Source organism: Neophocaena asiaeorientalis, unplaced genomic scaffold, assembly GCF_003031525.2.
Source record: "Neophocaena asiaeorientalis asiaeorientalis breed wild unplaced genomic scaffold, Neophocaena_asiaeorientalis_V1.1 scaffold728, whole genome shotgun sequence".
In the NCBI taxonomy this organism is placed as follows: Eukaryota; Metazoa; Chordata; class Mammalia; order Artiodactyla; family Phocoenidae; genus Neophocaena; species Neophocaena asiaeorientalis.
The window spans coordinates 295,820-310,053 of NW_020174278.1; the positions used below are offsets into that span (position 1 = coordinate 295,820).

The following is a 14,234-nucleotide window of genomic DNA, read 5'->3' on the forward strand; positions in this document are numbered from 1 at the left end:
GTGATAACACAGCATATGTTTTTCTTTGACTTATTTCCTTAAGCATAATACTCTTTAGGTCCATGCACATGTTGCAGCTGTCAACATTTCATTCTTTTTTATGGCTGAGTAATATTCCATTGTGTGTATATATACCACATTTTCTTTATCCATTCATCTGTTGATGGGCGCTTAGATTGCTTCCATATCTTGGCAGTTGTAAGTAATGCTGCTATGAACATTGTGGTGCATGTATCTTTTTGAATATATTCTTTTTCTTCAGACATATACCCAGCAATGGAATTGCTGGATCATATGGTCGTTCTATTTTTAGTTTTTTGAGGACTCTCCATACTGTTTTCCATAGTGGCTGCCTCAATTTACAATCCCATCAACAGTGTACTAGGGTTCCCTTTTTTGCACATCCTCACCAACATTTATTATTTGTAAACGTTTTGGTGATAGCCATTCTGACATGTGTGAGGTGATATCTCATTGTGGTTTTGATTTACATGTCTCTGATGATTAGCATTGTTGAGCATTTTTTCGTGTGTCTGCTGGCCATCTGTATATCTTCTTTGGAAATATGTCTTTGCCCATTTTTTAATTGGGCTGGTTTTTTTTTGATATTGAGTTGTGTGAGCTGTTTACATATTTTGGATATTAACCCCTTATTGGCCATCTTATTTGCCAGTATTTTCTCCCATTCAGTAGGTTTTTACATTTCATCCATGGTTTTCTTCATTGTATGAAAGCTTTTAAGTTTAATTAGTTCCCATTTGTTAATTTTTGCTTTTATTCTTTTGTCTTAGGAGACACATCCAAAAAAATATTGCTGTGGTTTATGTCAAAGTGTGTTCTGCCTATATTCTCTCCTAGGAATTTTATGGTTTTAGGTCTTTTTAGATCTTTAATTCATTTTGAGTTTATTTTTGTATATGGTGTGAGGAAACGTTCTAATCTTATTCTTTTACATGTAGCTGTCCAGTGTACAATATCATTTGAAAGGTCTTCATCTGCTGATTCTATCTTCTGTGTCATTTATGAGAGTCTTTCTGTTATTTGATTTTTCTCCTGGTTGTTTCTGTGTCTTTTTATGTGTAGTAATTTTTGGTTGCATGCTATGAATTTTATGTTGTTGTTGTTGGTGTGTGTGTGTGTGTGTGTGTGTGTGTGGTGTCCACATATGTGTATGCATTTTAATTTCCCTTTGAATTAAAAACTTGTGGACCAGCTTGATCAGTTCAGTGTTCATTTTTAAGCTTTATTTGGGTGAGTCTAGAGTAGACTTTACTTTTGGGCTAATTTAACCCTCCTATTAATGCACAGCCCTTCTGAACTTTTCCACTGAAAGCGCTGGATATTCAACAAAGCTGCTCAGACTCACTTATCTCCCAGCCCTCTGTGTACTCTGGGAATTGTTCAGCTTATGGTTCCCAGGCAATTGTTCTTTGCCTGGCCTTATGGAATCTTACCCTAAACATGTACAGCTTGATATTTGGCCAGAGATTCAAGGATACACTATGCAGATTTATGGGGCTCTATCTTTACATACTTTTCTCTTCGGGGGAACTCTCCTCACAAATTGCAACTTCCTCAGTCTCTCTAAAATCTGATCTGTCTCCTCAACTCAGTGATAATGCTTTATTTGGCTACTTTCCTACTCCTTATGCCACAGTCTATATGACATATGTATATAGTATAATATAGAGTATGTAATATAGAATATATAGTATGTATATATATGTAGTATATAGTACATACTGTGGTATACGTACAGTACCTTTAGGCAAAATCTGATCTTAGAGCTCATTTCATTTGTTTTTCTTCTCTCAGGAATTGCCATCTTTCCCTGCCTGCTAAACAGTATCTGAAAATAGTGGTATCATATATTTGATACAGTTTCTTTGTGTTTACAGGAGGAGGACAAATCCATGATGCTGGAGGCAGAAGTCCCTGCTAATTTAGTTTTGGTTCCGATTTATTCTTATAAATGGGTTAATGGAAATCCTGTCCAGCTGATTATGCAGGGTATAATAGGGCCATACCTTTGAGATTTGAGCCTTGGTATTGACTCACCTGGTATAGAATTTTAATTAAGCACAGACTGGACCATCCTGAATGGCAGCAAGATTACTAGCAAAGATGTAGCAATTTTATTAGATTACTCTTTTATTAATTTAGGCTTAGTGAAGTTTTGAAAATTTCTTCAGTTTTTGTTATACCCTCTTGAATTAGATCCCATTATTATAAATAATGTTTTCCTGATGTGAATTGATTTAGCTGTATTGTTAATTACTGTATCATTTTTAAATGTCAGGAGCATCGTTTCTTGCTATTACAACCATCTATGCTGAGACTGGGTCAGGTTTTGTAGTACCAAGTGCTTCTGCCAAAGCAGGAGTGGAGGCCATGAACAAGTGAGTACTGCTGTGTTAATCCTGTCACTGAAGATAAATAATGTGCTTTGGTAGCTTGTGTAACTAAATTCCTGCGTTCTGTTCTCTTTCCAGAGAAAAATAAAACAAAGACTAATTTGGATTCACCAGGAGACATTCTATTTCATGAATAGGTCCTATTTGTCTATAGCAACACTGTCCAATAGAATTTTCTGCAATGATTGAACTGTTCTGTAAATCTGCAGTATCCAATAGCTATATGTGGCCATTGAACCCTTGCATTCTGGCTACTGTGACTGAGAAACTAAATTTTATTTAATTTTAATTACTTATCCAGTATGACTGTGTATTATAAACTATGAGAAAAAGGCTTATAGGAACTCAGACTAGTGTATCCATGTATCTTTACTAGTGCCCCCTCTGACCTCTCTTAAACATACCTTCATCCTTTTATTGTACCTACTATACACGATTAATAGAACTAATATAGACAGTGACCACTTGTCAGCTCTTTTGGCCTTTTCTCAGCAGCATATGATTGCTTTTTGAGTCTGTTCCCCATTGGCCTTTTCTACTGTCTTAGTTGTAATATAAGGTCTTATCATTGCTTGTCTTGCTTACTGTAATAACCCCATAACATGTTTCTCTGCTACCAGTTTCTTTTCACTTTATTTTTTATTCACATTCCCACCAGACTCATCTTTCTACAAATGTATATCTGCTTATTATAATGCCTAGTTAAAAACCTTATATCATTTTTCTATGACTCTTTGGAATAAAAGCCAAAACTCAATATGGTATTCTAAACAGACTTGTCCCTGGCCTTTCTTTATTCATTGACTTATTTGATAAATAGTTATTGTGTATCTTTTGTGTACATGGGATACAGGGATATGATAGTGATGGTAATAGAACAGTCCTCATTCTCACCTGAACTTGCATTCTTTTACCGTTATTCCTGTGCTTTTAATTACCATCATTCCTGTGCTCTATATTTTCTTAAACACACCACGCATTTTCATATCTCTATGCCTGGGTTATGCTGTTGTTGGAATTTGCTGTGATATTTTGCCTCCCTTCAGGGCGCTTGTATCACCTCCTCTGGGATATTTACTTTCATTTCTCTAGAAGAGAATTAACCATCCTCTACTCTTTGCACCCTTAAAACTTTGTTTATTCCAGTCTAGTGAGAAGACTAACACATTAATAAATGCCATCCAGTGTTGTAGATTCTAAAATGAAGGGGCACAGAGAAGGGCACTGTAGACTATTTTTAACATATCATTAAAGCTGTATGACTTCCCCACTAGAATGTGTGTCTGTGAGAGAAGAAAGCATATCTTATTCATCTTTGTGTACTCATTGCTCAGCAAGATCGGGTACATAGCTGGTGCTCAGTGCTTGTAGAACTACATAATTGTTCTCTTTTTCGAGTAGTCTCAAGGTTCTTTTTAACATTTAAACCAGTAAAACACATTTGTTTGAGATACAAAGAAGTCATACTTTACTCAGCAGTTTAGTTTGAATAGAGATAATTACCATTTTGGGTTTTTTTTTTTAAGGTCAAATGGTATTGGAAATAAGGGATTTGAACTTGACTATTTTGGCACCATTTGTACAATATTTGTTTTGTTTAGATCTTTGACTCTTGTTAGAGGTTTCAATTTCATGTCTTTTAAGGACTATGATTCTGTGCCGCTTTTTTGGTATTACTGCATAGTGAATTGCACATAGCAGATGCTCAATAAATGTGTACCTTCCTCCCCAGCCCGTGTTCCCATCAGCCCTCTTTCATATTTTATAGTACACAATCATACCAGATAAGGTCTTGTAGGTCCCTGAATACTGCATGTTGTTTATGCCTTTGTCCTTTACTCACACTGGCCCATATGCCTGGGCTGTCTTCTTTTTTCCAGCCTACCTTCTAATATCTCCCATCCTCTTCTTTCCCCCTTACTCCCACAAAAAACTCCTAATCCTTCTTCAAGTGTCAGCTCAATTATCATCTCCTGTGGGAAGCCTTCCATGTAATTCAGGAAGGCATAGATACTTCTTCCTTTACGTAGCCTTGGCACATATTACACAGTTTACAGGATAGTAGTATCTAGTGCTTTATACAACTAAAGCGACCTCTCTTGAGAGAGGGACTATCTCTTGAAAGCAGGGCTGCCTTTCTTTGTTTGAGGATATTGGCATATAGTAAGCTCACAATAATGTTGATTGAAAAACAATAATGGTTAACATTATTGAATATATTGTACTTAGCATCTTAACATGCAGAGTGAGCCAGTGAGGTGGATTCCTTATGTTACAATAGATCTTGAGAATATAAACTAGGTTAAAAGAGCTGGCACTAGAGCAAATTTATTCGTTGCACCTATGAATAGAGATAGCATGGCTTTTCCTCCTAAGCCAGTTTCCTTAATAGCTTGCCCAGTTTTTCACAGAATGCTGTAAACTCTGCTCAGCTCAGTAATCCTGTTAAGACACACAGCTACTACTTCCCTAGCAATCTAGTAGGTGCACTACAAGTACATACCCAGAGTAGGTATGGTCTTGGACTCTGTCAAAGGTATCACTCAGAAAAGCAGTTTTTAATGTATGATTTGCCTGAAAGAGATGCAGCCCATTTCTCTAAAATGTACCAGTGGATTAATCAGATTAACAGACTGTACTTGGAGCACAATGCTTTATAAAGCATTGTTAATGTTAATGCTTATCTTAGTGAGTATCTTATAATTACATAGAGCTTATGTTAATGGATATCTTATAATTATACAAAACTTATCCCTTTGTATCTATTGCAAGGATACAGTGTCTTAAGGACATTACTATTCTACACAATTTTCCTTTTATACATTTTCTTGGAAGAAATGTTTTATTAAATTTTTTTGTCAGAAACGATTGTGTTTTTCCTGAGAGATTAGCTTGCTTTTTTCGTTATGGGCAGTGTGAATTGTGTAACTGGTTAGACTTACCTTTTGCATAGCATCATGGAAGGAGTAGATACAAGTTTTTCACCTGCCTATTATAATTATATGGAATATCACAATACATTTAGTTATAAGTTTCATTCTTGGCTTCTTTATATTTCCTTATCCTTGTTTTGTTTGTTTTCTTTCTTTTCAAATAATTTTGTCTTCTTCATTTGCATTACATGTATTTCTTAAGTTACGTTAAATCATTTTTTTAAAGTAGATTAAGTATATATGCACACAAATATACATATGAATATAAATTTCTAAAATAAGTTTAGGTAGTAAAAGTTAGACATATTTATCAAGTAAGCTTTTTTTTTTAAATTTATTTTTGGCTGCATTGGGTCTTCATTGCTGCGCATGGGCTTTCTCTTGTTGCAGCGAGTGGGGGATGCTCTTTGTTGCGGTGCACGGGCTTCTCATTGCAGTGGCTTCTCTTGTTGCGGAGCACGGGCACTAGGCGCACAGGCTTCAGTAGTTGTGGCACTCAGGCTCAGTAGTTGTGGCTCTTGGGGTCTAGAGCTCAGGCTCAGTAGTTGTGGCACATGGGCTTAGTTGCCCCACGGCATGTGGGATCTTCCTGGAGCAGAGCTCGAACCCGTGTCCCCTGCATTTGCAGGCAGATTCTTAACCACTGCACCACCAGGGAAGTCCCAAGTAGGCTTTTAAAACAGGTTGCTTCTTCAAGGTTTCATGTTTGCTATTAGTGTTCTATTTTGCTTCAGGGCATTTAGCAAGTTTCTTTTAGATTCTTACTTCCTTTTTAGCTCAGTTCAACAATTGTATTAAAGCCTAGTTAGACATGATATGGTTAATATTTTAAATCTATGTAATCCGACTCTTACTCAATTAAGGCACTTGTAATGTTGCAAACATTGTAATCTACTGTACTATGAGTAAAGTCACATTGAACTTTATAAGTGCAGGACTGAACTCCAGAAAATGTGGGAGAGAGACATGAATCTCTTCCTTCTTTGTGCTAAATAATGATACCCTTTTTAAAAATGTGTATTGATATTGGACTTCGTTCAAAATGTGAATAGTAGGTCATCTAGCGTGGTGCTTAAGGACACTAAAGTGTAAATGGTAGATAGTACAGCAGAGTGTGACTAAGGGCACAAACGCTAGAGCTAGACTGCTACAGGTTGACTCACTACCATATGACCCAGAGCAAATGATTTAACTTCTCTGTGCCTCAGTTTCCTTGTCTGTAACAGGGGGAATAATAATAGTACCTACCTATTGGAGTTATAGTCTCTGGCATTTAATAAGCATGCAGTCTTGGTTATTAGTATTTTTAATATATAGTATAATATTTTAGAATCTGTGTTGTTTAATTTTTAGGTCTCTTGCAGCTGAATGGGGTAAATATGGAATGAGATTCAACGTGATTCAACCGGGGCCTATAAAAACCAAAGTAAGTTTTGGTTTGCTTATGATCACATTTTGAGTGATTAAGGAGTGAAAGATAGATAGATTCTCATGTGTGCAGGATTTTCCAGCGATACCTTAGTTTGGAGCCCTGGTGGAAGGGAAGAGGGTTTTGCCATTATCCAACATAAGAAATAAGGAGGTGGGCAAGAATACAGCAGCTATACAACTCCTTGATAAGGTCTATTTCAGTGTCGTAATCTTTCTGGGATCTTTTATGCCATCAATTTTGGCATTTTGTCTGATTTGCTTTAATGATCTGTTATTGTGTTATATTTCTTAATTTTTACTATATTTTAAAGGTTCTTTGACATCCTTTTTTAAAATGGAAATGTAACTGTATTTTAAATTTAAGAGATGCTTTAGAAATTTATCATATAAGCTTGGTCTTGTTATAGGCAACATTTTCTTTGACACATGTCTGTGCCTTTTCACTTTCAAACACTGTTATGCACATCATCTAATTCCCATGTCTCTCTGATTAAAAAGCCTTCTGATGGCATGCATTTCACCTGAAATCAGATATTGCAACTCATAATTATCACTAATGCTGTTACAGATGTTGCTTGAAAGGTTCACAGGTTCTCTGTTCTCTCACGTTACCCCAAATGACTTCACTCTCATACTTCTTTTTGTTTCCGTGTAAAGCAAGAATTTATAATCCCAACTGGGATGTTTCTTTGAAGGCCCAGGTGAAATTTGCTAAGTTGTTTCTGTTGTATAAACTGAAAGTAATGCAAAGGAGTATTTGGCTTGTAGATGGTTCTGGGGTATTAAATATTAACATGGAGATGGTTGTATTAATTTTTTTAGCAGTTTGAAGGGTGGAAAATGGAAAGAACAACTACCTGAGTGAGTGAAACTTGACTGAATATCTTATTTGTTTGGCACTTATGTAATAAAAAATAATAAAATTAGTGGAAAAATAATTCAAAGGCACATATTAAAACACATGATTCAGAATAGCATTGTGCTAAGCACTATCTTATATATAGTCATAGAAACTTCTTTCTAGGACCTCAGTATCTAGGAAAGATCATCTGCATTTTATTATGTATTTAACATGTACTTACTGAGTGCCTTCTGTATGCAAAGGTGCTAATAAGAAAGATACAAAAACATTTGTGACAGATGCTTGCCATCAACTTTTAGTCTAGCAGTGTAGGTGTAAGTTTTATGCAAATAACATGCATATAGTTTTAAAGAGATTAAAGAAAATTGAAGTATAGAAACTCTCTAGCAAGCACTGATAGAACCAGGATTGGGACCTTTGTCTACCCTTTTTCTTTGATGCTTTATACCTGCCTAGGGAGAGCTGAAGTGCTCACAAGGAGCCTGTGTGTGCTTGCTATGTCTCATGTCTGTGTTATTGAAGAGAGTTGTCACCTAGACTTACAGGCACTGGTAGAGAAAAAGCCAATTATTTTTATTAATCAACACGCATGCATACTTTATCTTGGTCTGCTCCTTTTTTTTTTTTATTGGAGTATAATTGCAATACAGTGGTGTGTTAGGGTCTGCTCCTTTTTATCATTAACAGAAGGCAGAAATTGTTTGGCAAATTTAGTTAACGGTTTTTCTCTCTCTGGAATCTACTTGAATTTAATATTCCTACATACTTGTTTTCTTCCTTTTCTATTATTTTGAGAAGTAAGGAGAAGCAAAGGAATTTCCTCTGAAATATTTCCTATTTGAATCATTTTCCTGTGTTTAAAAAATCAAATGACAGTAGCAGCCCTACCTCCACCACACTAAATTTGTACATATTTCAGAGTACTTTCATATGCATTTTCTCATTTCTCAGACAACAATTTTGTGAGATAGCTAAGACAGGCATCCTCATTTTACATATGAAGAAACTAAGGTAAAAGTTATATTTTCTAGTGTTTTTTTTAATATCTTTATTAGAGTATAATTGCTTTACAATGGTGTGTCAGTTTCTGCTTTATAACAAAGTGAATCAGTTATACATATGTCCCCATATCTCTTCTCTCCTGCATCTCCCTCCCTCCCACCCTCCCTATCCCACCCCTCTAGGTGGTCACAAAGCACTGAGCTGATCTCCCTGTGCTATGCGGCTGCTTCCCACTAGCTATCTATTTTACGTTTGGTAGTGTATATATGTCCATGCCACTCTCTCACTTTGTCCCAGCTTACCCGTCCCCCTCCCTGTATCCTCAAGTCCATTCTCTAGTAGGTCTGCATCTTTATTCCCATCTTGTCCCTAGGTTCTTCAGACCATTTTTTCTTTTGATTCCATATATATGTGTTAGCATGAGGTATTTGTTTTTCTCTTTCTGACTTACTTCACTCTGTATGTCAAACTCTAGGTCCATCCACCTCACTACTAATAACTCAGTTTCGTTCCTTTTTATGGCTGAGTAGTATTCCATTGTATATATGTGCCACATCTTCTTTATCCATTCATCAGTTGATGGACACTTAGGTTGCTTCCATGCCCTGGCTATTGTAAATAGAGCTGCAATGAACATTTTGCTACATGACTCTTTTCGAATTACGGTTTTCTCAGGGTATATGCCCAGTAGTGGGATTGCTGGGTCATATGGTAGTTCTATTTTTAGTTTATTAAGGAACCTCCATACTGTTCTCCATAGTGGCTGTATCAATTTACATTCCCACCAACAGTGCAAGAGGGTTCCCTTTTCTCCACACTCTCTCCAGCATTTATTGTTTGTAGATTTTTTTTTTTTAAGGAGAGTTTAAAGATGCTTCCCATTTTTTTTTTAAGATGTTGGGGGTAGGACTTAATTAATTAATTTATTTTTGCTGTGTTGGGTCTTCATTTCTGCACGAGGGCTTTCTTTAGTTGTGGCAAGAGGGGGCCACTCTTCATCGTGGAGTGTGAGCCTCTCAATATAACGGCCTCTCTTGTTGTGGAGCACAGGCTCCAGATGCACAGGCTCAGTAGTTCTGGCTCACAGGCCTAGTTACTCTGCGGCATGTTGGATCCTCCCAGACCAGGGCTCAAACCCGTGTCCCCTGCATTAGCAGGCAGATTCTCAACCACTGCACCACCAGGGGAGCCCTGTTTGTAGATTTTTTGATAATGGCCATTCTGACTGGTGTGAGATGATATCTCATTGTAGTTTTGATTGGTATTTCTCTAATGATTAATGATGTTGAGCATTCTTTCTTGTGTTTGTTGGCAATCTGCATATCTTCTTTGGAGAAATGTCTATTTAGGTCTTCTGCCCATTTTTTGGATTGGGTTATTTCTTTTTTTGATATTGAGCTGCATAAGTCGCTTGTATGTTTTGGAGATTAATCATTTGTCAGTTGCTTCATTTGCAAATATTTTCTCCCATTCTGAGGGTTGTCTTTTCATCTTGTTCATGGTTTCCTTGCTGTGCAAAAGCTTTTAAGTTTCATTAGGTCCCATTTGTTTATTTTTGTTTTTATTTCCATTTCTCTAGGAGGTGGGTCAAAAAGGATCTTGCTGTGATTTATGTCATAGAGTGTTCTGCCCATGTTTTCCTCTAAATATGATGGTGTCTGGCCTTACATTTAGGTCTTTCATCCATTTAGAGTTTATTTTTGTGTATGGTGTTTATCTCTGGGCTTTCTATCCTGCTCCATTCTGTTTTTGTGCCAGTACCATGCTGTCTTGATTACTGTAGCTTTGTAGTATAGTCTGAAATCAGGGAGCCTGATTCCTCTAGCTCCATTTTTATTTCTCAAGATTGCTTTGGCTATTTGGGGTCTTTCATGTTTCCATGAAAATTGTGAAATTTTTTGTTCTAGTTCTGTGAAAAATACCATTGGTAGTTTGATAGGGATTGCATTGAATCTGTAGATTGCTTTGGGTAGTAGAACCATTTTCACATTGTTGATTCTTCCAATCGAAGAACATGGTATATCTCTCCATCTATGTGTATCATCTTTAATTTCTTTCATCAGTGTAATTTTCTTAGTTTCAGTTGTTTTTGGTGTCTGTCCTCAGTGGCTATGGTTGGTTCAGTGGGTTGTGTAGGCTTCCTGGTGGATGGGACTAGTGCCTGTGTTTTGGTGGATGAGGCTGGATCTTGTCTTTCTGGTGGGCAGGTCCACGTCTGTTGGTGTGTTTTGGGGTGTCTGTGGCCTTATGATTTTCGGCAGCCTCTGTGCTAATGGATGGGGCTCTGTTACTGTCTTGCTAGTTGTTTGGAATGGGGTGTCCAGCACTGTAGCTTGCCGGTCGTTGAGTGGAGCTGGGTCATGGCGTTGAGATGGAGATCTGTGGGAGATTTTTGCCGTTTGATATTACATGGAGCTAGGAGGTGTCTTGTGTACCAGTGTCCTGAATGTGGCTCTCCCACCTCAGTGGCACAGCCCTTACTCCTGGCTGGAGCACTAAGAGCCTGTCCTCTACATGGCTGAATCACTGCAGAAACATTCTGGAAATGAAGCATGCTATTCTCCTAAGCCCATTTAGAAATACCTTGGAGAAGAATCATGGAGTCCCTCCAATCTGGTTTTCCTTTTTCCTTCTGTCCTTTCTAGTGGTTTTTTAAAGGTCAATATTGGGTAAAATGAATATGGAAGAATTTGGCAAAACTCTCTGTTGCTTACAAGTACTAAGGTATGAACAGGTTGCCATAGTAACATTCCATTTACTGCAAATTTGTTTCTTAAATAGGAAAGAGGTTGTATTAAAAAAAAAAAAAAAGCAACCTAATTATTTTCTTAATTCCTAAGGGTGCTTTTAGCCGTCTTGATCCAACTGGAGCTTTTGAAAAAGAAGTGATTGACAGAATTCCCTGTGGTCGGCTAGGAACTGTGGAAGAACTTGCAAATCTTGCTGCTTTCCTTTGTAGTGATTATGCTTCTTGGATTAATGGAGCTGTAAGCATTGTTGTCTCTCAGCTTTTTTGGGAGGTGGATTTGGCGTGGGGAGGTGGATTGTAGAACCAATCCTGACGATGTTGAATGTAAATATGATTTAAAGTATTTAATTAGCTGTATTTAGTATATTATTTATAATATAGAAATATTAATATATGTTGTTTAGCTTATGGAGTTGATTCATTGATAAATTAATTTTATTAAATGTAAATCACTCTGGTAGACATGCCTCTAAGATGAACTTTAAGATTGGGTATAATTTGAAATTGTAGAAATGATGGAGAGAGGATTTTAAAGAGAGTAAATCAGTTTAGGTTTAATCATCAGTTTTGTCCTTAAAATTTAGGCTTTGATTGAAAGTGCCAAGGAGATATTCTATCCAGTTAGGAGGGAGAAATGGCTAATGGTTCAGAAACTTTTTAAAAGAAGTTAGTTTCACAGCTTTTATTATTATTTTTCAGGTAATTAGATTTGATGGTGGTGAGGAAGTACTTATTTCAGGGGAATTCAACAGTCTGAGGAAGGTAATGCCATTTTGTGAGTATAATATAATATTGGCAGTGAGGATACTAAGCTTTAAAAACACACAAGAACCTCATTAAATTGACTTTTTCTTTTTGTGGTAGGTCACCAGGGAGCAGTGGGACACAATAGAAGGACTCATCAGGAACACGAAAGGCTCCTAAGACTACTCTGGGCTTCATCTTGGTTATAATGGAAATTATACAAACTGTCTATAATCTTTTGAATATTTTCAAGTCTAATAAATTGTTACTTAGCAAACATTGAGCGTGTATTATGTGCTAGGCCAATGGTAGGTAGATCTTGTATATTAAAAGATAAATAAGATGGGCTGTTGTCCCTTTAAAGAATTTTTTAAAAATAAAAAGAGGAAAGTGAGTGAAGGCTTTTGATAGAGGTGAAATGAGACTGGAAGTGCAGAGAAAGGAACAGATATTTGTAACCTGGAAAAATCAGGAGAAACTTACTGGTGAAAGTAGTATTTGAATTATATATTAAAACTATGTCTTAAAAAAAAAAATAAAAAAATAAAAACACCAGATAAAACAAACAAAAAAAAAAAAAACAAAACTATGTCTTTGGTGATGGTGCCTAAAAGAAAGTAGAGGATTTACAGTAAATCTAATGGACTCTGTCTTTTCAGTGTATTTCCTTTTCATTGGACTTATGAATTGTCTTCTTTGGATAGCTCAGTATTAATTCAAATAAGTTCTTGCCAGGACCTATTTTGTAGCCAGACATTTTATTTGGTACTGAGAATAAAACATGAATAATCTACAGCCTTTGCCCTCTTAAAACTCATTATCTAGCAGGATAGATAGACCTGTAAATAATTATTTATGATTCATTGTGATAAATATTCCAGCAATGTTAAAGTGTGGAGGGGGAAGTAATTCAATCTGTCTCCAGAGTTTAGAGAAAGTGACACCTAGGAGACAGCATTCCATCTCAGCTTTTAAAGTATATATTCTCTATGAATTTATGGTCACCAGGGGGTGGGGAGGTGGGGAGGGATAGACTGGGAGTTTCAGATTGACATGTACACATTGTGATATTTAGGATAGATAGCCAGAAGGGACCTTCTGTATAGCACAGGAAGCTCTGCTCAATATTCTGTAATAACCTAAATGGGAAAAGACTTTGAAAAAGAATAGAAAAAAAAATTTTTTTAAAATAAATTATTGTTATAAAAAAATAAAGGATACTGGAATAGGAAGTGCTAAAAAAGATAAAGTATATATTCTCATGTAGAGAAGATGAACAAAGCTCATAAAATATTTTTATGTATAATTTCATTTCATTCCATATTTGGTTTGACTAATTTGTCATCCTAAGAATCAAATAATAAGAAAACCACAGTCTCAAGTGTATATAGCTATAATTTTGATTTTATATTAAAAAAAGTATTTTGCTTTCATAGGAATCATTCATTACATGCTCACTAGACTGACTTTCCCAATTGCCTGAATTACCAAGAGAGGGGACCAGCTTCTATCTTACCCCCTCTGAATAGATCTGAAAAGGAATCTAGTTTTCCTGTTTGAATTTATATGCTGTAAGCCTGATATGCAAATCCTTATTACATTGACAGTTAATTTTGTGCATAAGTTACATTAAATTGTGTACATAAATGGTTTAGAATGAGTGGCCTTGACATTTCCAATAATTTTGCCTTTCACTGGGGTACCATACCCAGTCTCCATTTTACCTTTAACACTAACCATAGTTTTCCTCTCTTCTATCTACATCTTTCTTCTTTATTTTTAAATTATCAATACTTCTGTGGTGTAGGAATAAAAAGTGCCAGTAGTTATATAAATTACCTTTTGTAAGTTTCATCACTTCTTATTTTCTTCATGATAAAATTCAGGATTATAATATCTGCTTCACAGGGTTGTTATGAGGATTAAGTGAGATGAAACAATTAAAAACACCATGTAAACATAAAGCACACAAATGAAAGACAAGACCCTCCTGTTTTTCTACTCTTTGATTTTTAAGACATGATTATCATAGAAAATGTGAGAATACAAAAGAATAAAAAATTTAAAAACTAACTTCCTAAAGAAAACTTCTATTAATA

The 14,234-nt window shown here is 36.0% G+C and overlaps 1 protein-coding gene across 3 annotated transcripts in view; it reads left to right on the plus strand.

Moving 5' to 3' along the window:
* The window catches only part of DECR1 (2,4-dienoyl-CoA reductase 1), a 56,259-nt gene extending 42,071 nt beyond the window's left edge, over nucleotides 1-14,188 (plus strand). For 2 of the 3 annotated variants that reach the window (XM_024755876.1, XM_024755878.1), the window contains exons 6-10: nucleotides 2,300-2,399; nucleotides 6,701-6,773; nucleotides 11,483-11,629; nucleotides 12,091-12,166; nucleotides 12,256-14,188. In XM_024755876.1, coding sequence (XP_024611644.1) covers nucleotides 2,300-2,399; nucleotides 6,701-6,773; nucleotides 11,483-11,629; nucleotides 12,091-12,166; nucleotides 12,256-12,344 — 485 coding nt within the window. In that variant the 3' untranslated portion in view covers nucleotides 12,345-14,188. The remainder of the gene's footprint in view (nucleotides 1-2,299; nucleotides 2,400-6,700; nucleotides 6,774-11,482; nucleotides 11,630-12,090; nucleotides 12,167-12,255) is intronic. The other variant, XM_024755877.1, reaches the window with a different exon arrangement.
* The last annotated feature ends 46 nt before the right edge of the window (nucleotides 14,189-14,234 follow it).